This window comes from Zosterops lateralis (genome assembly GCF_965231275.1).
Source record: "Zosterops lateralis genome assembly, chromosome: 18".
NCBI lineage: Eukaryota > Metazoa > Chordata > Aves > Passeriformes > Zosteropidae > Zosterops > Zosterops lateralis.
Window position 1 is genome coordinate 1,497,745 of NC_139778.1, and position 23,846 is coordinate 1,521,590.

At 43.7% G+C, this 23,846-nt stretch overlaps 1 protein-coding gene across 1 annotated transcript in view; it reads right to left on the reverse strand.

The window, feature by feature from the left end:
• Positions 1–263: 263 nt before the first annotated feature.
• CACNA1G (calcium voltage-gated channel subunit alpha1 G) overlaps positions 264–23,846 on the reverse strand; it is a 96,959-nt gene continuing 73,376 nt past the window's right edge. Inside the window, exons 26-37 of the mRNA XM_083874557.1 lie at positions 22,135–22,286; positions 19,704–19,813; positions 18,527–18,660; positions 17,296–17,366; positions 16,944–17,022; positions 16,745–16,866; positions 16,161–16,505; positions 13,776–13,916; positions 11,040–11,174; positions 7,864–8,047; positions 5,199–5,368; positions 264–1,370 (exon numbers count right to left, since the gene is read on the reverse strand). Of these exons, the coding sequence (XP_083730683.1) occupies positions 516–1,370; positions 5,199–5,368; positions 7,864–8,047; positions 11,040–11,174; positions 13,776–13,916; positions 16,161–16,505; positions 16,745–16,866; positions 16,944–17,022; positions 17,296–17,366; positions 18,527–18,660; positions 19,704–19,813; positions 22,135–22,286 (2,498 nt within the window). The 3' untranslated portion in view covers positions 264–515. The remainder of the gene's footprint in view (positions 1,371–5,198; positions 5,369–7,863; positions 8,048–11,039; positions 11,175–13,775; positions 13,917–16,160; positions 16,506–16,744; positions 16,867–16,943; positions 17,023–17,295; positions 17,367–18,526; positions 18,661–19,703; positions 19,814–22,134; positions 22,287–23,846) is intronic.

Sequence of the window (23,846 nt, forward strand, 5' to 3'; positions counted from 1 at the left end):
AATAAATTACATTAAATAAACCTTATTTACTGCTGACTGTGGGATACATTTCCTCTGTAATGCACTAATTGGCTACATTTTGTGCTTTGCAAAACAAAATGAAACCCAAACAAAACAAAAAAAAGAGAAGGGATTAAATATATATTTTTTTTAGGTTAAAATATTTGTAAAAACCAACTTTATCTCAGAAATATTCCGAGAGACATAAAATAGAAGAAAATTAAATGAGTCTTTAGTCACAAAATGTACTACATCCCGCAATACTAGATTCAATTAATTTAATAAAATATAATATACATATAGATTCTGCACATTGTATTGCTTTTACCTAAGCAGCACATATGCTTAAGTAAGCGTGATATAGGTTAACCACTCTTTTAACCAGCTGGTTCTTTAATCTTTCTTTGGAAATTTTTTACCCAGTGCCATTTTGGAGTACAGAGTTCTTTTTAATTTTTTTTTTTTTTTCTATTACATGAAAGGAAGAAGACATTTGGCACCAACAGAAAAGTAGCTCAGGGGTCCATTTCCGTTTGATCAAAGGAAAAGCTAGGAAGTGTCAACAAGTCTTTCTTTGGGGTAGGAGATGTTGACATACTGTCTGGAAGCAGTGAATCCCCTATATCCATCGAATCCTTGGACTCACAGGATGGAGCACGCCTCCTCAAGCAAACGTCTCCACTGGCAGGTGAGATGCTGTGGGGTCCCCTGGGTACCAAACTCTGCCCATCAGGTGGATCTATAGATATACAAGGAGGGCTCAGTTTCTTCTTCTGCCGCGGACCTTGCAAGCATTCCATCTCACTGACTACCTGACTTATAAAGCCAGAGGAGCTGGACGTGGAATGGTGCTGAGGGCTGTTTTCTATGGAACAAATCTCTATCGAATGTCTCCTTTGATCATCTAACCAAGAGGGTGGTTTTTTTAGCAGACCCTGGGTGTCCACACTGTGGTATTTCTTCAGGTCCTTCAGTATCACGTTGCCGGTATTGCCCGTGTTCCTCTTAGGTGTGAGAGGCTGACCCTCTGAACAGGCACTCGAGGCTGTGCAAGTTTCTGAAGTGAAAGGCTCTGTGGAGCTGTTTATTTCAGACACTTCTTGGTCCATTGAATCTTCAGGGGTCTCCTGATACGAGTCTGCACAAGCACACGATGCTGGTGCCTGCTTTGAAATATTATACTGATTGTGGGAATGCTGCTGCGTATGGACGCTCGCCCGACTCCAGGCAGCCAATTCATTTGCTTCTGAGGGCGTCAGAGCCACTGGTGACTCCTCCTTGGGCACAGTGGGAACATTTGGGTCAGAGAGTTCACTCACCTCAGTGTGGAGATTCTCCTTGCTGTCCAGAGAGTCGTTCCTTATAGCCATCTGTAGCAGAGTGCAGAGGGGTTGGGGAGGAAAGGAGTTGCCAGGTAAGAGAGACAGACCAAACAAAGATTAGTACAGCCAAGGCTCAGCATTTACAGGGCACTCAGCTCTGCTGAGATCCCTCAGCACAGACCCACTGAACTCCTATAACAATCTGTGTTGTGGCTTCTACCACTTCCCATTGTCAGGGATCTGTGGGTTTGTCCCTGTGTGACAGCCCTTCACTCTTCCTAAGTGATTGACCTTTAGCTTTCTCCTCTAAGGATGGAGGGCTGCAAAACCAGAATGCCCCCACCCAAACGTACTCATGTTCTTGTTATGCAAAGAATGAAAGTCTACAGCAAAGCCCTCAATAATTTCAGCAGCCCAGGTGTGAGCAGGAGAGAAGGATGTGCAAGTGAGGCCGTGTATTCCCTCCTCTAGCTCAGGTGATGCTGAGGGCCTGGAACAGGATCCCCAGAGCCAGCAATACCAGAGCAACCTCACTGTGTGCCAGCATCAAGCCAACAGCCTGTCCCTGGCTTTGGTCCCCAGGCTGGAGCCACGACTCTGCACCATCTTGTGGCAGGAGCTGGAAACACTGGAGTCCAAAGCTGGACTAATAACAATCTGTAATTATTTCAATTCATTCCGATGCTTAAGTTCAGGCTTCCTAAGGCACATTTTGCCTTGGCTGCCTGGAGCCTTACGCAGCATCAATGCCCACTGGCAGAGGGAACCTTGGGCATGTTTTGGAGGCTTTGCCTTTTTAATGCACTGCATTCCTTGTCAAAAGGCTTTCTAAATCAGCCATGTTAACTCGCCCTATAAGGCAGAATATCCATTTGAGAAGACTTTTAAATGATCTTAAAGATAAAAATCTTCACAGGGAAATTTGGAGGAAATGCACACAGCTGGTTCCAGTCCTTTAGAAAAGTGTAAGGAGATGAAATGATGAAATTCCTCATGCTAAGGAATATTTTTGTGACAAATCACCCCAAAATCATCATACACTTTATATAAATATTGTCCCACAAGGATCATTTGAGCCAAATGATCTCTATTCAGCAACGCTCTCATCTGCTGCAATGTGTCCATGTATGCACAGAAACACCAGAGTCTATTGCAGCAGCTGCACATTGCACTCCCTTTGTCAATGGGGACAGCTCAGAGAATATTTAATATGGCAAACAATTTCATCCGGTGCTAGTGAATCCTTTCTAGTTAAAATTTCACAGCATAACACTGGCAACTAATCAGTCAGGAGTGAAGTTATTCTGTCTCCTCAGCACCAGTAGTTTTAATGAGTATTTGGGAGAAGAAATCATGTTCATATCCTGAAAAGAGACACAGACCACACAGAAGTCGAATACAGAAGCAAAAAGTAATTGTTGCCATTACTTTTGCTTGCACACCAACCTGTGTTGCACACCACGACAGTATTAGTCACCACCAGCTCTTTCTCTGCCTATGATACAGGCATCTGTGGTTGTTGTTAGTAGTAACAGTACAAATGTTTTACTGGTTTGTTTGAAAATAAAAGGACCCTCTGCCATCCCAGAGGGGTGTGCACCTGCAGCAGCCACAGCTTGGTGTGGGCTACACCTTGGATACACAGTCCTGGAACTACAAAATCAATATAGGTTTAATTTCAGGTAGAATTCCTCTGGAGAAAAGCCTTTGTGCCATGCACTGCCGAGGAGCGCAATCCTCAGCAGGAATGTTCTCCCAAAGCATCCGATCCACTCATCTTCCTCTGCAAGTGCATCGCTAATTGTCAAACATTCCGGAGTCTAAACTGGACGTTACTGTGGGGGCTGGGCTCGCTCTCCAGCACTCTGGAGGGAAAGGGAGGTTAAACACACAGGTTTTAATGCTCAGGGAAAGTGCAAGGACCAGGTATGTGATGGACAAGGTTTATCTGTTATGGATTCAGGAGAGGGGAGGGCATGAGCAGGAAGGAAACAAAGAAAAGATAAAAAGGAAAAGGAAGGAGAAAAGGAAAAGGAAAAAAGGAAAAGAGGAAAAGGAAGAGAAAAAGAAAAATAAAAAGAAAAAGGAAGAGAAAAAGAAAAAGAAAAATAAAAAGAAAAAGGAAGAGAAAAAGAAAAAGAAAAAGAAAAAAAGAAAAAAGAGAAAAATAACCAGATCAGAATTGCATGCAGTATATGTATAATGATACGGAGAAATAGGTACTGAAAACCAAACTGCTTTGCCAGTTTGGGCTACTTGATGTGCTACTGAGAAATTAGTGGTAGCAATAAAAAGGAGTCAAGCAGAGAGCACCTGAGCAAGCAGAAGTGCTGGGTCTGTAAAGGGAATTTTGCCTCTTAAAGGACCAAGTTTCCTAGTGTTTGGCCATCTAGACTGCAATTAACAGTAACAGCAATATCACCAGAAGAACCTCTCTGCTCCCATTAGGCAGCCTGGGAGCTCCTTGCTGCTCCGGAGCCTGCCCAAGGCAACCTCTCATGGGTTTGCCCATGGACTGTATCTGCTCACTGCCACAAAGCTCTTGGCTCTCTGAACTGTCACTCCTAGAGCATGTTCATTTCACTCCATGAGCAGGGAGAGGGAGGGCAATAAATTGACTTAAATGTATGAAAAGGTCTAGAAGAAGAAGCCGTCAAAGATGCAAACAGAATTAGACTGGAGAAGATGGCTAACATGGTAATTTATTCCGGTTAGATCACTTCAAAAGGATGGGTCTGTTATTCATTAGAAAGGAAGAGAGAGTGGTTATGAACTGGAATCATGACATCAATTAGTTTCCCCATTAGAGGTGATTGGGATAGCTGGCTAACCCCATGCAAATAAATACATGCAGAGAATTTCTTATGTCAATTTAGTATTACAGACTAATGTAATTGTTAACCTTGGTACTTCTCATCCATTTTTAGAGCTTAATGAATCAACTGTCTAATTTGTCAATGTTGATTAAAAGATGAAAGAAATGGGATTATTTTCATACGGGAAAGAAATTGCTTTTGAAAAAATAGAACTGATCCCCTTTGTGTATGTAAAATCAGGCATGGAAATACTGAATAAAGCAGAATCAGATGTGCTTCTGGTCCCGGTCCAGCTGCACAATCATTGAAATATGCTTAAAAATGTGAGAGTGAGGCACAAGTTTAAGTATTTTACTAAAAAAAGATGAGTCTAAACTTATGCTTCCAATCAGCCAGACTGGAATCTTTGATTAGATCCCTGAGATCTTTGATTGAATCAGGATTTAAACCAATGCCAGGCAAAAACCAGAGATAAAACTGGTTGCAAAATAAAACATGTTCTGCTTTGCATATACTCAAAGTTCTAAAAAGCTCACAGCTGATGGAAAACTATTTTAATTTTCAATTCTCACTGTAAAACCAGTATGCTTCCCATGATGGTTTTGCATATGAGATAACCAATTTCCATGAAACACTGCTCCTCTTTTGAGAAACCAGAGGAGTCAGAGGAGGGGTGGCCTGGGATGGAGCCTGCAATCCTTGTGTCCTTTCAAGCACTGAAAAAATCACAGCATTTAAGAATTAGTTCCTCAACCCCAGCTAGCCTCTGGGGAGCATTTGGCTGCATTTATGAAGAGGATTAAAAAAAAATAAAGTGCTAACAATGTGGAGAGCATTTAGGCATGTTGCCAAAGGACATGATACTCATCACGCACATTCTTTGGAGACTCCTGGACGGCTTTCAGATCAAAAAACCACCAACCTTTTTGTTATTTCTGTAGGAGAATTACAGTTCTCTGGAGGTTTCTCTGTGAATCCCTCCTTGAATTTAAAGCAGGGTTAACCAGGAAATGCATCAATATAAAAAGCTCAGCAGGTTTACGATCATAACTCTGCTTACCTGTCTGCGGAGCAGCCTTTCAGCAGAAGGGGAATGTGCCTGCTGGGAGACCCGGGGCTTGCTCTCCCCCACCAAATGGTCGTGAGCTCTTACAGGGTGGAAATGGTCCTTTGGGATTTGCAGGAGGGAGCTGGTGTCTGCCGGCTGTGACTGCACTGACGCCTTTGAACCTTGCGAGGGGGAGAAGAGGCAGAAACGGGACATGTTCATCCAAGGATTGTGTCCCAACCTCAGTGACCTCCCAGAGAAAACTCTCTGCTGCACCTTGGATCAGACAGGCACAGCAAAACCACTGAATTCAGCAACTGGCTCTGCAGAACTGGGAAAAAGAACTCCCATCTACTAATAAATTACTTCAGCATTGTCTATTATTTCATTTTTCTTGGCATTTTCCCCTGATACAACTGGGACTAGCTCCTGTTGAGAACAGAAGACAAGGAACTACGAGTTCATCTGAACTGGCAATTCCTGCATCCCTGCTTTTGGGCCAATAACTTTGCAGGCAGCCTCACTTCTGAGCACTGCTAATATCTGACTTTGAAAGGCTCTAGAAGGTGTCTCCATGCCTGAGCCTGCTGGGATCTCCAAAGCAGAATGCACACACTGGAAATGAAGTGAAAGGGAACAGCACCTGGCAGCTCTCAAGGCTGGTTTTACAAAGCTTCCCAGAAGAAGGAAACACATACTCTCCAGCCTCTTCCTGACCCTTCGTGGTTGCTGGCTACTTCTTCTAAAAGGTTTGAAACTCTGTGTGCTCCCCTCACACACACAGGCTCAACGTTTTTCAAAACAATTCATTTAACCTGGACCGCATCCCAGAGAATTTCATTTGTCCTGGAATCTTTCCCAGAGCAACAGCCCCATTATGAAGGAGTATTCAAACAAATGCCTCCTGCAAGTGCCAGTGTTTCTGACAACAAAACCTTCTCAGCTTGAAATATTATGGCTTGGTTGTGGTGATTTATTAGAGGCGCCTGGCACCTCTTGCTGTCTTCACTGCACTCAATAATATTACAAACTGTAAACAGGTGGGGGTGGCTTCCCCCACCCTGAAAAGCACTGACATTGGAGGTGGAAGAGGACAGTGATACATCAGAATTTGAGGACCTTACCCACCTCCCAGCACTCTGGCCTGCTTAAGACGATTGGAATTTCACCAGCAGGAGAAAAACACAAAAGGTTTAATTGCTTAATGTGGTTATAAGATATCAGCTTTACCTCTCCAAAGTACTTCTGCTACACCACAATGGAACAGTTGTTCCTGTGGATTTACAAGGTGCAATGCCTGTCCCCAGAAAGCCAGGGCTGTCAGATATGGCTAACCAGGTTCTCCAAACTGAAATTGGGAAGTGGAATCTTGAAAAAGAAGGGACTCAGAAATTACCCAGTCCCTTGCTGACATAGTTTTTGTTCAGGACAGTGCAAATACATCCCAATAAAGGGTTAACAATGAAGCACTGGAAATTCCCTCTGCAGCAGACATGATTCTTTTGTGTGGTCAGGAATTTCTTTACTGTTACAGAGACCCATAAATTCTGACTCAACAGAAGGTAATGGGAGATTTGCTATTGCTTTCAATGGGATTTTAGCTGCACCATTAGCAAGCATTATGTGCAAACAGGTTCTTCAAAACACCAGTCTTGACCTTGAAAATTGTCTATTGTGGCAGAGATTTCTCACACCACCAGATTCATCTTCCTCCCTTGTGCCCACACTTTTTTTTTTTTTTATTTCTGCTCAACAGTCACTATTCATCCAAATTCATATTACTATGCAAATTTCAACATCTTATTCCTAATCTGTTCAAATCTCCTACCATTCTGAACATTGCTGAAATTATGTTCTGCTTAGAGGCTTTCAAATGGCAATGCTTGTAAAAAAACTCCCCTGTCTTATCAGTGCCAAATGTCTAAAATGATGGGATGTACAGACGAATTAAAGGTGGCTCCATTCACTTCCCAGCCTCAGGTAACCCCGGGCAGGCAGAGGAACTGGGGGCACAGGGAGAAGCTCTGGGAGGCAGCTGCAAGGACAGGGACAGAGGTGCAGGCAGGGAGAGCCCTCCTTGTAGCTAAGAATATCTCTGAATTTAGCTCCAAGATGTATATCCCAACCATGCACTCTGGGAGGAACAATTCCACACTCTCATTTTCCCATTCATCTCACACAGACATGTCTCTCAATTCAGCACATTTATGTTCATTTTACAGGCATTTAGAGACACCATCTTCCCATCTTTCATAGATGTTCCCAGACAGAGCTTCTGAGCAGGTACTGCTGCAAAAAACAGACAGGAGGAAATATTTCTGTACTGGGATTTCTCCTCTGGGGCCTGGTGGGACAGATGGAGCCCAGGCTGTAGGGATCGTAACCTTTGGGAATTAGGTAGGGGGACAAATCAGTGTTGAGCTAGGCCACTGTCACACTGCTAAAAAATTCTGAGGAAAGGAGTTATCTTAAACAGGGCTTTGTAAATTGTGGAGGGGCTTTGCAAATTGTGGAGGGGCTTTGCAAGTGGTGGAGGGTTTTTCACAGCCGTTACACAAGTCTGGACACACGACTGGAAACCAGTGGCAGTTTTCTCCCTCCTACCGAAGAGCTTGGAAAACCACAACTCCTTTTCTATTGGAAAATCCCACTCTTGTCCCAGCTGAGGGACGTGTACCTGATTGGAACTTGTGATGTGCCGGCTTCCTGTCGCCCAGGGAAGGAGGGCAGGGGCTGGAGTAGGGCGGCTGGAACATGTAGCTGTCGTTTGGCAAGGAGTGGGTGCGTCCCACCGAGGGCTTCCTCACACTCAGCAGGTCCTTGCCGGGGGACAGGGTGTCATCCTTGGAGCGGAGCTCAGCCTGAGGGGAAGGAAAACATCAGGAAGGAGGGTGTGGAAGGGTGGGAGAGAGGAGAAGTGCCCAGAAAGGCGAGCGACAGCCATTGCAACCAGGATGGCACGATGGGCATGCACAGGGTGCACGAATGGAGCTACCAGGAGTCACCCCCTCCGGCGGGGTTGGCAATAAACTCTCACACGATGGACCACAGAAACAGAGGAAGCCACACTGTAGGGATAAACCATGACTATTTCAGGGATATGCAAAGAAGGCATCATGCCTCAAGGCCAGCAAAGGTGACATGCTTGGCAGAACTTTGACCCTCTGCTCCCCAGGTGCCCTCATCAGCAAGGCAGGCTTTGGCAAAGGTGAGTAGTTTCCTCTTCTGACAGTAAAAGAAAGAAAAAACAAACAAAAGAAACCCCAACCCAAATGCAAAAAGCTGGTCTATCAAAAATATTTTCTGTTCTGGCTCACAGCACAATTTTATTGGATTTTCTTCTCACGTAATGAATAACTAAACCTATTTTATTGAAAAGGATATCTAAACCTACTGCTTCAGGGTGAAAGCCATTCTCTAATTAGAAGGGATCTAATGCAAGCAAGGGTTATTGTATATATGTTGACAGTGGAATTTTTATAGCCAAAGAGACTTTTGGAATGGGCAGCCCCAGAGGCAATATTGAGTGGATTCAGGTCTGATTTCATAAAAAAATATCTCCATCCCAGAAATGTTCTTGGGTGTTATTGTCTTGGAGAGTATTAGCAAAAATGGAAGCAATGTCATGTTCCCAGTGTATTTCTAATGAAACAATTATATAATTGTTAAAATGTCTCAAGTGAAAAACACAGGAATAGGTTTGTGCCACTGTAGTCTAATTTGGCTGATCATTTTTTGGAAAACTTTAGGTCTTATTTTCTAAAAAAAATTTCCCTTCACTCAGTGCATTACAGGCTTTCTGGAATCAACACAGATATTTTTGATCCAAATTTTATCCTTCAGTCACAAAAAACAAAATTTCACTATGGCATTTTTTTTTTGCACAAGAAACATGATGAGATTAAAAGGAATTTTCAAAAAGGAAAAAAAATGAGGAAAAAAAGAAGAAGAGACAGGGAAGAGAAAAAAAAAAAAAAAAAGAAGATTATTAAAATTTAATGAACAAAACAGGTCTGCACTGCCACGCAGCATTTGTTTCAGTCCTTGGGAAACTGATTTGGATAGAGCTTGGAGAGACTGCAATATCCTGATACAGCTCGGGGAAGGAGAGCAAAACCTGTGCTTGTAAAGCTGAGAGTTTGGATTTGGGAACCTCCCTGCCTTCCCCTTGTACCCAGTTTGTGTTTCACAGTCCCACCACTGAGCTTGAAGCAGAAAAGGTGCCCTGAAACCTGAGATCTCAAACTCAGACCCATTTGAGTCTGAACATGAGAACTTGGATTCGACACTCCCATCCAAATCCAACCTTCAGTGAACCTTTAGGTTCATTGACAGGATCCAATATGGGTCATTTCTGCTTTTGGATCATCTTGGGGGAAATCACTCAAAATGGCTGCAAAATTATCCTCCCAGGCCAGCCCACAAAGCAGGGGGAGTACATGACTTTTTGGTTCAGTGGTACTTTTGAAAAACATGTTTTGGCTTGATTGAAAATAAAATCCAAGTTTTCCTTGAACCAAAAAAGATTAATAAAAAAATAAAATCCCAATCCAAATATTTTTCAACTAAAGCCACATCTAAATGAAGTGTAAAAATATTGCATTTAGAGGAGATTGCAATGAAAGCTTGCAGTTTTTCAGGAGTTTGGGCAACTGTTGTGACCAAAGACTTTTAAAATTCACAAAATCCTTTGCTCAACACAGTTTTGCTTTTTTTTTTTTTTTTTTTTTTTTTTTTTTTTTTTTTTTGGAAAGGGGAGAAAAAACATCTTTCCTGGCTGTACCCTTAAGACTGTGCAATGCTGTCAAACAAGATTGTCTAATCTGATCCAAAACTAGGAGGGTTTCTCCTCTGTCCAACTCTCCATACTAATTTTGAAACAAAAAGCCTCGTACAGGAAGTTAAACAGAGTTTACAAAATCTTTTGCACAGAATGCCATGAAGCATGATGAGAAATATTGTCACGGTTTAAGAGAAGTTTGTCAAATTAAGTGCTAATTAGGATGACAGTCAACTAATATGGCAGAAAATTTATGAACAACACAAACATCCAAAGGCAGGTACATGAACAACAACAAAGAAAACGAGAATGATCTAAAAATGTTGGGAAAGGAATTATGTCTGTTGTGCAGCAGAAAAAAAGCACTTGACCGCTACACAGCTAAAAATGTCTAATGTTTCAAAGAGGAGATGGTTAAGGCAGGGTTCAAAATACTGGTTATGTCAGTCAAAAAGACACTGAATAGTCAATTTTTAATTTTTTTTTTCCAGCATGGTGACTGCTAGAAAGAATTTGCAAAACAAGTATCATCTTGGAGAGATCTCCATTTGATATTTGTAAAAGAAACTGTCTGGCACCAATCATGCAAAAAAAACCTTGTAGTGCCTTGTGTTCATAATGACAAAAATCCACTCCAAACCAAAGTGTTGGGGCTGACCCTCCAGCAGAGGACACGGGTCATTAGCTCACGGGTGTTCCTTCATGCATGTTTCTTCATGCATCAAATACACTGATTTGTTTCAGATGGGGAAGAAATTTCGACCTTCATGCTTTCCAAAACTTTTTTTTAATTTTTTTTTTTTACTACTTATTTTACTTGTAGAAAACACATTGTTTATACATAAGACAGCAAAAGAAAAATTGAAATAACCACTCATTCCTCACAAGGAGCCAAGATTGTAGACAAGAGTGACAAAATCCAGGATCTAATGGCATTAAGGACAGCAGAAGAAGAGGTTGGTGCTCTTTGGGAAGGGGCTGGAACTGGAAATGCCATTAGGCAGGTGCAGAGAGATGGGAGCAGTATTTCGAACCCTGTAAACATCAGACTACACAGCAACCAGTGTATGTACATTGCTTTCCAGAGCATTAAGTAAGTGTGTTTTAATGTCATCAGGAAAAGAGTCATCCATCAGAGCTAAGGACCAGGACTTTTCAGAGAGAATATCTGACGTCAGAGACAGAGCCTCCATCTCAGCTAGAGGGATCTAAAGGGAGAGATGATTAAACATAAGAAACCAGGACACAAATTTTTTTGAAAGAAAAGAAAATTTAAAAAAAGGAGAAAAAAAAAAGTATCATAATCTAAATACTTCTAGACAGTAAAGCAATATCTCTGCAGTGGGAGAAGCTACATCATACACATTGTTACCAGGGACAGAACATTAAAGAAATGAAATATAACAAAGAAATTAAAAAAGGAGTGGGACATTCATACTTTAGTGCTTACCAAGGATCTGGGAGGGAGTTTAAAACCACACACTAATGTTAGCATTATATTTTGCTGTTCTCCTGTCTACATGAAGAAGCAAATGCAACATTGCTTTCATAATAGAGATTCATACTCTTTGCTGTGATCAAATACAAGAGGTTTCAAGATCTGGTTTCTCTGAAGTTGTTCCCCCCCCAATAACCATGCTGGTTTCTAAGTCTGCAAAGATTCCCCAGGAACAAAACCATATTTTTAGGAGAGTGTAGAAGGTGCCTTTTCCTGTGCCCCAGGAAGGCTGCAGGGACCACACCACCCTCCTCTCCACCCCCAGAGGTAGATGAGACCATAATTCACTTCCTCACAGTTAAAAGGGCGCAGGGAGAAACTTAAAGCTTGATTTTGGTTAGCAAACACCTCACACCTGCTCTGGGCAAGTCCCAGGTGCTTCCTTTTCATTTCTCACTGTGCGTTTATTTTTTTTTTTTTTGCCATCCTCTGTGCTTGAAAAGTCTTTCTGCAGCAATAAATCTTCCAAGAGAAAACAGAGAGAGGCCCAGATCTCTTGCATTGAAGTTGTCAAAGGTCTGGGTTTTCTCACTCTTAGAAATGGCAGCCGAGGGATGGAACAAACCCAGCGATGAGTGAGCCTGGAGAGGCTCAAAATTCAGCTGAGATAAGTGAGAGGGTCGGGCTCCTCTCATCTAACCTCAGCTTTGATATCTCCTCTAGCCCACTCATCTGCTGGCAATGGATGAGAGATGATTTGGAGCGCCTGATTTCGTTATGAGGCTCCCCAAAAAGGCATCAGATCAAAAATGCCAGCCTGAGGACAGGAATTCCTAAGAGGGACCCAGCAACCAGAGCCAGGAAAAAGCTGTGCAGGGACATGGTGGACACCAGCAGCTCCTGCCTCCTGGAGCTGCCCTGCTGGGAGCTGCTATTAATCAAGCTGCTTTCAGCAAGTCCCAGCACTGCTCTAAATTCCTGGGTTGCCTGAGAACATGACAAACGGGTGTGAACAGAAAAGCCAAAATATAAACATAACATCACCCCACTTCAGCCTTCCCAAACCCAAAATTGAGTTTGAAGCCGTCAAAACATTTTGTTGGAAACATCCAACTGATTTAGACCAGTTTTAATTTGGGGGTGGGGGGGGGGAGGGGAAGCTGAAATTTAAAAAGAAAAAGCCATTGCAGACTGGAATGCTATATTTTTTCATTACAGAAATGTCAAAACAAAGCCCTTTTTTTGCTGCAGCAGCACTTCCTGGTGAAAAATGTTGTGACAAAAAATTTTCAGCCAGCTCTCACTGAGCTTCCTACTGACCCTCTGCCTTCCCTGCCAAAGCTACTGTTTCTATTTCTCTGGCAATTATTAAAAACAACCACTTCCTATAGCTTAATACACTCTGGGATGCAATATGGAGCAATCAGAGGAAGACATGTTATCCTGCTATATAAAGACCTGCAGTAGAATTTCATTTTACCTAAGCTTGTTCCTTTCCTCTAATGAATCATCAAAAGTTGGGTAATTTAGAGTGTCAGTGAGCTCATAAACAAGCGCACTGACTTAACAAAAAACCTGTTATTTTTAGCAAGAAATGGTGGGAAAAATAGATCAAGAAATATGGAATTTGCTCAAATCCAACTGCAGCAAATAATAGGTGTGCTTGAATTATTATTATTATGGTCATGGCTGTGTTTTAGCAAAAATATTTGCTCTAAAGAATAATGCACTTTAAAAAGTAGGTATTTTATTCTAGGAAGTAAATGAACTAATTTTAAACAAGCACTGTCTGCTTGAGAAAGCACTGGAGCACACAGTTACTTCTGTGCATCATTAAGGCCTCCCCTCTTAAATTCACTAGATCAGAGTTGAGGATCTAGTTTACAGTGACCCATTTGCAAGAAGCCTCTTTGGGAAAAACCCTTCAAAACTGGATTTTCACGCAGTACAAGTAGGCACAGAACACAGAGATCATTTGATCACCCTCAGCAGCTCTGGGAAAACCTCCTGGGGGCTGCAGGCTCTGCAGATCTGCCCTGACATTGCTGTGGAGCCCAGCTTAGGAGCAGGAAGCCAAATGTAAGAAACACGCTGAAGGATGGAGATGGAATTTTGTGCATTTCCCCTCTAACAACCATGAACTGTAAATCCCAATGAAAAACTTCTTGCTGTGTTGACAAGGCAAAGTCCAAGCGTGTTGTCTTCCTCTTGCATTGATATATAACATCATCTACTCCCACAGAAAAAGCCAAAGTGACTTATGCTTCCAAATCCCTGTGACTGCATTACATAAGGAACTTTAACTTGCTATTAAAGGTCTCAGTCAAATTGAGTTTGGATGGAGACTTTGCAGGAAATTAGGAATATTAACCTGGTTCTCAGAGTTGTAATATTCGGGAGCTGGGAGGGCATAATGATGGCACACAGAGCCTGACAGGTTGTCCATCAGCTTCAGCTCTCCTTCCAGAGATTCCTGGATCAGCAGTGATATGGTATCAAACAAGTGCCTTTCCTAGGAAGGGTGGTGTATAGCATGCAGAGAGAGAGAGATCAAGCCAGAAAGAGAGGAGGAAAAAGGAGAGGGACAGACACAGAGAGAAAAAAAAGGACAGCGTATCAAACCCAACGAACAAAATGAAGGAAAAAAAAAATATAGAAGGGAGGAAAAAAGGTGGAAACATTCAAGGAGAACAGCAGTAACAGGAACAATGGGACAGGAGAAAAGGAGAGAGAACAGTGCAGTAATATCATGGTGAGCAGAGACAGCTTTCCCAGACATTATGAGAGATGCCCTGAGACCATGGCTGCTCCCACCCGGGGCCCTCCTTGGGGACAAATCTCCCTCTCAGCGAACAGGTCATTCCTGGTGGCTGAGCAGCATCTTCCCACTGGGGCTGTCAACTTCAACAGACACCACCTGCTGCAAGGCTCCTACACACATGGCCCACGCTTTTGAGCTGCAGGACCTAATACTTGACACCTAAATCCATATCCAGAGGGCAGAGAAATTAAAATAACCTGAGTGGAGAGAAGCTGAGTCCTGTCCATGGAAGCTGCAGCTGAGCAGGATGGACACGCCTCAGGTCACTATGCCAGACATGGGCTTAGGTGCCCCCAGTGCTCTGGCCAGTGCCAAACCAGCTGGCCACAGCACTGGGGCTGTACAGAGCAGGGTCTGGCTCTTGCAGGCAGCAGGGGAGGGATTTCAGGGTGCACCTTCCATGTAGGGAATGCCCAGTGCATACAATGGGATGAGGACCAGCGCTACAGTCAAACAGCACGCAGTGCAAAAATCCCAGGAAAGAGGCAAGCAAAAGAACATGCTGTCCTTGCCAGGGTTGTGTCCTGGGAATTGTATTCCTCTGCTATCAAGCTCAAGCATCAGATTTTTTTCCTGAAGATTTTGGCTGGGAAAAGAAATAGTCAGAATAAGATCTCCTGGAGGTTTTTGAGGCTTCTGTTTGAGGAAAAGAGGAAGAAACACACTCTGAAGGTTTTAACTGGAATAAACCCTTTCCCAGGCCACCTTCAGAGAGGGCAGGTTTAACAAACTGCAGAGTGAGGGTATCATCCTGACTGATTTGTCTCACAGTTTTGCAATTTCTTTTTTTTTTTGCCAGTGTCAGTCCTGGTGCTGAGTCCAGCAGGGCTGAGGACAGTTTGCCAATACTCTGCTCAACACACCCAGCACCAGTTGGGATGTGTTGTTTCTTCCTAGAGGACGTAGTAAATCTGGATTTCCCCACAGTGCCCTGAACTCCTTTTTCCTGAGCCAAAGAGCAGCTTTGGACTCCATCTCAGACATCAGAGATTCTAATGGCACCAGAAATTTCCAGTAGTTTAGGAACTGAAACAAAGCTTAAGCAAGGATTTACTGCCTTTCACCCTTGGACTAAAGATCATAAATGAGTTTTTCATGCATTAGAATATGCATTAGTCCACCCCAGGCTGAGGCCAAAATATGCTGTTGTGCAATCATGATGTAATAAAAGTTAATGAGGCCTGTGTAGAGTTTAACCCAATTTGCAATCATCTAAGACTAAAAAAAGGCTGGACTGTATTTCCTCTGTAATTTCAGTTCAGTGACCTCCCAAAGAACTTGTCTGGGGTTTGATCTCACCTCTCATTCCTCAAACTGAATCTTCATCCAAAGATTGTGCTTTAGGGAGACGTTGTGCAGTTTGTAGCAGCTCCCACATTACAGCCATGCTCCTGCTGGTGGGAGTTCTGCCACCAGCTCTGCTGAGCTCAGGTTTGAGTCTCCTCTGGATTATTCTATTGTTAAAAGAATCTTTTTCTTACAAGCCTGACTGTGGGGATGAATTTTAAATTGAGGTTACATAAAACAAATTTATTACTGAAGCAAAGATTAGCCAAGTTTTATTCCTCTTTTATGTTGTGGTTCATGGTCTGTATTAGAAAAGCAAACACATTACGCTCATGATTTTGCTATCACAAAAGGCTCAGTCAAAACTCTGAATTAAACTAAATTTGGAGCCAGCTCTGAACTCTGTGGCTTGAGAGTAAATTGCAAAACTCTCTCCCTCCAAACAGATGCATCAAGGTGGTCTGGAGGCCTGGCTGGGGTCTCTTCCCTGCAGCACGGCTCCCAAACCACACAAAAGTCAGCAGCAGACAGCAGGGAATACAAGCCCAGGACATCTGGTACACGCCTCTTTCATTACCAACTCGTGCAAGTCTTCCCCCAACAAAAATGCAGGTCAGGCCCTCCTCACCCTCCAACAGAGATTCTCACCATATGATAAGCTAGTGAGAGCTGAGAATCCACCTTGATTTGCATGGGGTTGGTAAATCCACAGGGGCTCTCGGGTCTCTCCCCACCAGTGGTGCCTGTCCACGCAAAGATGGCTGAGGGGCTGTGCTGGCCAGGGCTGATGGTCTTCATCTCCATCTCCAGTTCTGCTTCAAGCTCTGCCTCCTCCTTTGCCTCCTTGTTGCTCTCCTCCAAGTGCTTCATGAGCACCGCAATCACCACATTGACCAGAACAAACTGGGCTGTCAGCACGAAGGAGACGAAGTAGATGGGGGAGATGACGGTGTTGTAGCAGGTGGACTCCTGGTCACAGTCACGCAGCGTGTCCTGGGAACAGCAGGGCAATGAGCACAGAATCAACCAGGCTGGGAAAGACCTTGGAGATCATCAAGTCCAACCTATCACCTAACACCAACTTATCAACTAAACCACAGCACTAAGAGATGGAGGGGCATGAAGAGATTGCAGCATGAACCTGTTCTCCTCTCATGAAGAAAAAACTGAGATCTGGCAAATTTCACGTCTAGAGCAGCAATACACTTGCTGACAAAAACCTCAACACTCACCTTCATTATCCCATTCCAGTTGTCTCCTGTGGATACTCGGAAGAGGGTCAGGAAGGCCATCCCAAAGTTCCTGAATGTGGCATGACGTCCCAGCCCCTCGCAGGGGTGTGTGTCATCACACTCTGTGAGACAAGCACAGCTGTGAGACCCCCCATTCCCACACCATTCCCACCCCTCCCACTGGCACAGGAAGACTCACCGAGGTCTCCAAACAGCTCCACTCCAAGAGCTGCAAATATGAAAAACAACAACATGAAGAGAAGGCCCAGATTCCCAACCTGAAAAGAGAAAAAGAAATGGGGGGGAAAAACACAAAAAAAGAACATTCATTGATATATTTTTTTCCAGACCTGTTTCTTGCTGTATTCTTTAATCCAAAACTTTAATTGCTTCAGGGCAAAAATGACCTCAATGTGAGGACTGTATCTCAGAGCTTCGGGAGGGAAATGTGATTCTCTAATGACAGCAAAGATAAAATGATTAGCATTCCTCTGCAATAGGAAATGAGCTGTGGGCCAGAGGAGCTCTGGTTTGACATGGCAGTGGGTTACCTGCGGCAGCGCTTGCATCACGGTGTCCAGGAGGGCCCTCATCCCCACAGCCATCTTCAGCAACTTCAGCACTGTGGAAAACACATTTGCAGGATGGTAACAGCAGCATTAGCAGAGAGTCTCCTCAAACTCAGTCCAAAACTCAGTCCCTCTCCCAGGAGCCACAGATTATAGGAAGAGAAATGTGAAATCTTGTCAAGTGTTCTCCATTAGTTGCTACAGTCCCTGGCCTTTTTGCATCACTCCTTGTTGCCTGGATACTATCAAAATCCCATGAATAGCAGCATCACCTACTCTGAGACTTGGAGAAAGCGTTATCACTCTGCCTGGCTCTTCCTTCCCCACTTTATCTGTGTTGGACTCATCTCCTTCCTCTGGTTATCATGAGCAGTTCCTTTCCCAGCCCTGGGGCTACTTTCCCACTTCCATAGGCTACCCACTTTCATACATGATTCACCGAGAAATGATTTACACATCTCTTCCAGAAGGTTGCATTTCCAGTTGGAAGGGATCCAATGCACAGAAAACCCACTTTTTCCTCCTCTTGAGACACAACAGCATTTAATTTCTCCTTCAGCTCCTTCTCTGCTTAGATGAGGGTTGTAACCGAAACAATTATTCCTCAGAGCACAATACCCTTCAGGAGGGCCTGGCAGTACTTCATTAAGGGCCTGAGCACTCACATTTTACATCTTCATCATTTGGCCCTGACACCTCCCTGTTTTGAAAAATCAAGCCCTGAAGAAGTTGGCTCCCTGACTTGGGAATGCGTCTGAGAGGACAGATGGATGCAGAGTGACGAGGCACGCTTTGTCACCAAGTGGCGTGATGTAAAGCCTCATGGGAATTTAAATGTATTAGATGTTCATCTCTTAACGCCAATGTACTCAAGCTTGTGTTCTCTAATCCCTGTTAGAGATGACTTTGATTTGACTGGAGCAATTTTCGCAGGTACATCTCTGGGAGTTACTGCCACAGCTACTTCTCCTTGATTTCTAAGCTCTCAGCCTTCAAGTCCTCTTAAGGCAGAAACACATGGCCAGTTGGCTCAGCCTTTTGGCTCCTTGCAAGTATTTTCCCCCATTGTTCTTTTATTTGTTTACGGCCTGTTGATGCCAGAACTATGCAAATCATGATAGGGATGTGCTCCAGGATTGTTTCCCAATGCTTAACTCTCCTGGTGCTGATCAGGCACCTCAAACACAAGTCAATTCTGCTTTAACCCTCTCACCTCGAGCGATCCTGAGAACCCTCATGATCCGGATAATCGTGGGGTTAATTGGTAGTGAAGCGTTCACCTCGATCTCCTCCAAAGTGATGCCCATGATAGACAGCAGCACAATTGCCAGATCTAATTGGTTCCATCTGGAGACAACACAAAGTGAAGTTTAACATGTACTAAGAAGCTGGCAATGGGAGGCAGCTTGTTTCACACGAATTCCAGTCATTTCCATGGTTTGAGCACTCAAATGAATCTGCAGTATTTTTCTGGGGTATTGTACAAAAGCAGTGATGTTATGAAATCATTATAACTAATGCATCTCATTAGAAAACCAGCCAATTCCAAAGATATCCTTGACTGAGGGGAAAGAGGAACAAAAGCTGGGCAGTTTTCTACCCAGAGGCTCCAAACCTCAGGAGAGACACTGTGTTGTCTGTCTAGCCACTTCTAGACATGACACTCGTGGACCTCAATGTGAGATCTGCCCCAGAGAGAACAGGACCCCATGTCCAGTCCTTGCAAAAAAGTTGTGTTGGGTGAAGGAAAGACCCCAAGGAATCGTGCCAGCCTGGAGAGAGTGGTAATTCCAGCTTGAACACACAAAATGTGGGGCCAGGGATGGGATCATGCACTGGATGCTGAAGGGCTCATGTGAAGGCTTGCTTAGTGCCCTGTTCTTGATAGGAACATTGAGGAAGGCAAAAATGGGAGAAAGATCCACCAAGGACATAAAATTTGTGTTTGTGAGGTAAGAGAATGAAAATCTAGATAAAGACACAATGTCATCCACTGCTCCTCATCTGCATAAAAGAGAGGTCCTTTCTTTCTTGTTCACTCAGGACTAGATTTTTTTTCTCTTGACATAAATTTTGTCACTTCAGCAGGTTCTCTTGATTACATGAACATGCAACTGGTGTGAGAAGAGAACTGGCTGCTTGGTGGAGATCTGTCCCTGCTCCATCTGCTCCCAAGAGCCAAAATGGTGCAACCCCACTTCTTGTCCTGCACAATCCATCCTCCAGCTTATATCCCAAGTCTCCACCTACCCAGCCTTCAACCAGTCACACCAAAAAGCCTTCATACATATCACACTGACAGCAGAGCATGGGAATTCAGGACATAAAACGTGGGCAGCTCTCTGCAGAGCCTGATGCTGGCCCTGTGGTCTCAACAGATCTTTTGTTACCTGTCTTGGAAGAAGCGGCGAAACCCGAAGGCAATGAGCTTGAAAACAGATTCCAGGACAAAGATAACGGTGAAGATGTAATTGCAGATCTTCAGGGCTTCGTCAAGAATCTGGGATGTAGACACAGGACTGGGTTAGATGTTAGCTCTACAGAGGGGCTTTGCTGCCTCCAAACCTCACTTTTATGTCATCACTCACCAATTACAGTTAAAAGTCTTCAAACATGGGCTCTCTCTGTTGAAAAACATCCCAGGGAAAAGTCCCAGGGATTCACAGAGTGCACTGGCTGCCTGGTGATAAAATCTGAGGAGGGGCTGACACAGACCCAAGTCACAATTCACCCCCTGAGCAGCAGCACAGCCCCAGCTGGGATCGCTGGGGTGTGCAGAAAGAACTGCTGTGTTTGCTGGTCTCAGCAGCACAAGACCTCTTGTGCTTTTGTCAGAGAGCTGAATTTCATCCCACTTGTTAATTTGTGCCAAGTGCTGGCCAAATGGCTCCTTGGTGCCAGCCTGCCATTACTCCTCACCTTGAGCTTTTGGCAAGGAGTGTGACAGAGGGTGACATGCCAGAAGAAGCAAGTGCCTTGCATTTCCCTCTGCCCCCCTTCCCTCTGCAGAAGTCAGTCTGGTCTTTAATCCAAGTCCATCCTGGCTGGGACAACTCTTGCACAGTCAGGCATTAAGCTACATCAGAAGTGATTTCATCCCCAAAAGCCTCTCTTATGAAGGAACACTGTGGTAGTGGCATCCTTCATGGCCTCTTAAGTAACGTGCATTGAATTCCTCCCTGTTGGCAAATATGGTAATAACAATGTCCAGGGCAGTGTTAGGGAACAGGGGAGATGTGACCACAGACCAAACCAAACATTTAGTGATCCCTGAGAAGGGAGAAACCGTAGCAGAAGGAGTTTAAGTCATGCACTCTGCCTTTGTCCTGCAGTTTAGCTTCAAGCATCCGCGGCCAAAATCACCACATTGACCAAGGAGCACAAGCCCAGCTGCCAAAGGAAGCCGTGGCTCTGAGCAAGCCTCCCTGCCACACTAAGGGCACTTGGGCTCTGCAGCAAATGAGCACAATTAGCTGGCAGAAGCATATTTTGCCCAGCAGCTCTTTACTCAAACCACCTCTCTGCTGCACACTGCAGCATTCCTGCCTCTCCAGGAGTTGCAGCATCTCCATCTGGGGTCTCACCCCCAGGGCATCCTGGTATATCCAAAACCAACCCCTTTCAGCACCAAGAAAGTATTGGTGCTGAAACTAGTTTGGATATAAATCTCTTTGGTACATTCAGCCTTCAAATATCTTCAGGATCCCAGCAATCCATCACTGAGACCAGAGGGATCTCCAGGCCCCAGTTCAGCAGGACTCAAGCAGGTGTATGACTCTGACCATGCTGTCAGCCCAGCACAACCCAGGCTTGGACTTACTACTCAGACACTGCATACCAGAGGCCTAGAGAAAAAATGTTATTTTTCTAAAGAAAATGATAAACAAACGCCTTCCCTTTTTTTTTTTTTGTAATACAAGAGAAAATGTAGCTGCAAAGTGACTGCAGTAAGACACATGCTCTAGAGTGACTCCAGCCCAGGCTCCTTCGCCAACAACCTTTTTCATCATCAAATGACTGAACCATGCAATGAGCCTTCCAGGGTATTTAAAGGTGACCTGGACAGAAAATATAAATTGGGCTTGTTCCCTTTCACTTTTGGCTTATGATAGACTTGAGAATATTTCCACCCCTCTGCCCTGTTGTTTTTATGTTTTAGTTGTTTGTGAGGTTTTTTATATTAAGTATTCAAGTTCTGTCTAATTTTAAAGAATGTTTCCTCCTATTGTGTGTTATATTTATTCATTCTGAAAGTCTCTAATAAAAGTAAGTACAAGTTATGTGGCAAAGACAGCTATTTCCATTTCATTCTTATGCACAAAAGACTTGACATGTCAGGACAGGCTGTTTTTATTTTCACAGTATGACAGAGACCCAGGAACTTAAGCACACTAACATATTAAAATGCATTTTAAAGCCCAGCATGGAGTCCAATTCCTATGAAAACTAGGTCCTATGGGACATTGGGGAAACTGCAAAACCCCCCCATTTTTCAAAGTCTTCTCTTTTTTTCCCCCTTTTTTTGCAAGAGGGGGGGCAGGTTGGTTGGGAGGAGAGGATGGGTGTGAAACCCAAGAAAAACGGAAGATACTGATGATGATCTAATCTAATAAAGCAAGCAAACCCATTTCCAGTCTCATTTTCAGAGCAGTCAGTTCGCACTTAACTAGAAGGGAAAGGAGCAATCGGATCCATGTACCAAAAGCCCTGGATTGAACTGGGAGCCTGTTGTAGGCTGGCTACACTCCACTGGCAAAGGGGGTCTTAACTCTGTCCACCAGCATGTCCCCCCTGCCTGTCCCCCCCAGGCTGTCCCAGTACCTTTGGCTGCTGGTAGTGCTCCATGGCCATGGTGATGACGTTGAGGCCGATGACGCCGGTGATGAACAGATCCAGGTAGTGGCTGGTGCACATCTGGTGGATCAGGAGGCGGAATCGGGAGTAATCCGAGTAGTAGGGCTTACACTGAGCTTCTGCAGCGGGGAGGAGAGCGACAGGCAAATCAAGGGATTTCTCTGCGTCTTTCTCAAGCCAAAGCACCCTCACTCTCCAACTCCAGGGATGAGAAATTCTAGACCAATCGCAGCAACATGCTGTCTTTTTTATTTCCCTTTTTTTCTTGCTGGCATGTTACCGTTTTTAATACACAGCAGGGCTCCTGTCATCTTACATCCATTAAATATCTTCAGTGGGACATGCTCTATACTCAGCCTTGTGGCATCAGGGATGAGGTGAGCTGGGACAAGTGTGCTGCTAAAAATAATTTTGTTCTGTAGGAAAATTTAAGTTAAATTTAAATGAAAACAATGGGTTTTGTTTCTGCTGATCTTAAAAGTCCCCAGAGCATCTGAAAACCCAATTAACGGTCAGATGCTGGGGACAGATTTTACTGACAATTGCCTAAAAACACAGGCCGTTGAGTTTGCGGTGGTTGTTGTAAGAGAAAGAGTGCAAGCATATTATGTTCTTTGCAATAAACACTAGAGACAACTGAATTCAACACTTTGGCTGTCAGAAAAATGGTCCATAAAACCACCAAGGAAAACTGATCGATGAGCCTTAGTGATCAGAAGATAACCATCCTCCATTTACACAAGATTATCAACATGCAGATTTCACTGTCCAACTAAGTCCCATGTTCAGGTGCCTTGGGGATGACCCATGGACTTTAGACCCCAAAAGTTCCTAAAGATAAACTCATTTACTCACCTAATCTCTAATGAGGAATTGCCAAGGCTGAGTATATAATTCAGTACAATTTTCAAGAAGGCATTATAATGCAGATTGAAGTGGAAAGGGCCATCTTGAAGATGTCAGAGTATAATATTATCCTCATAATTAAATGATCAACTGGTTATGAAAATTATTGAGCTGTAAGAATTGCACGGTTGATATTTAGTGCTCCGGAGCAAATGTACAGTTTGACACATTAGTCTAAGAAAAAACCTTGGGCAAGAAGGATGCCAGGAAGCACAGGTTTGGATTGCTCTAGGTGAAAACTAATTTTAGAAGATTATATTTTGCCTGGAAATAGAGTTCACTTTGTCAATAGCCAATGACATTGCAATCAAATCCATAGATTTAATGGTTTCATGTGCTCCCTGCTTCATGGCAGGATCCTGAAAAATCAGTTTTGCTTTTTTCCATAGAGACAGACCTTTCCCTTCCAGCCCAGGGACCAAAGGGAAAAAACACTCAGCAGTTTTATTCTGTAGGGGTTTGGAAGGCCCAAAATTCTGTTGCAGTGTCATCAAAAGAAAGGCAGTATTAATACTCACTTTCTGAGCTGCAGTAGGCTTTAGGTGATCTGCACCCAAGTGCTAAAGCACAGTATTGATGAAAAGGTCTATAAAATTAATTTTCATGCTGAATCTATTGAGTGCTTATGAAAAAAGCACTACTAGTTGCTGACTCACTCATAAGACTTTGTCAGATATCTTAGAATCTGCATAAATCTCCATAAAGTCAAGATATCTCGATCACATTATGCTAAATTATGAGTAGCAAATTAACTAAAATGTTTGAATACAATT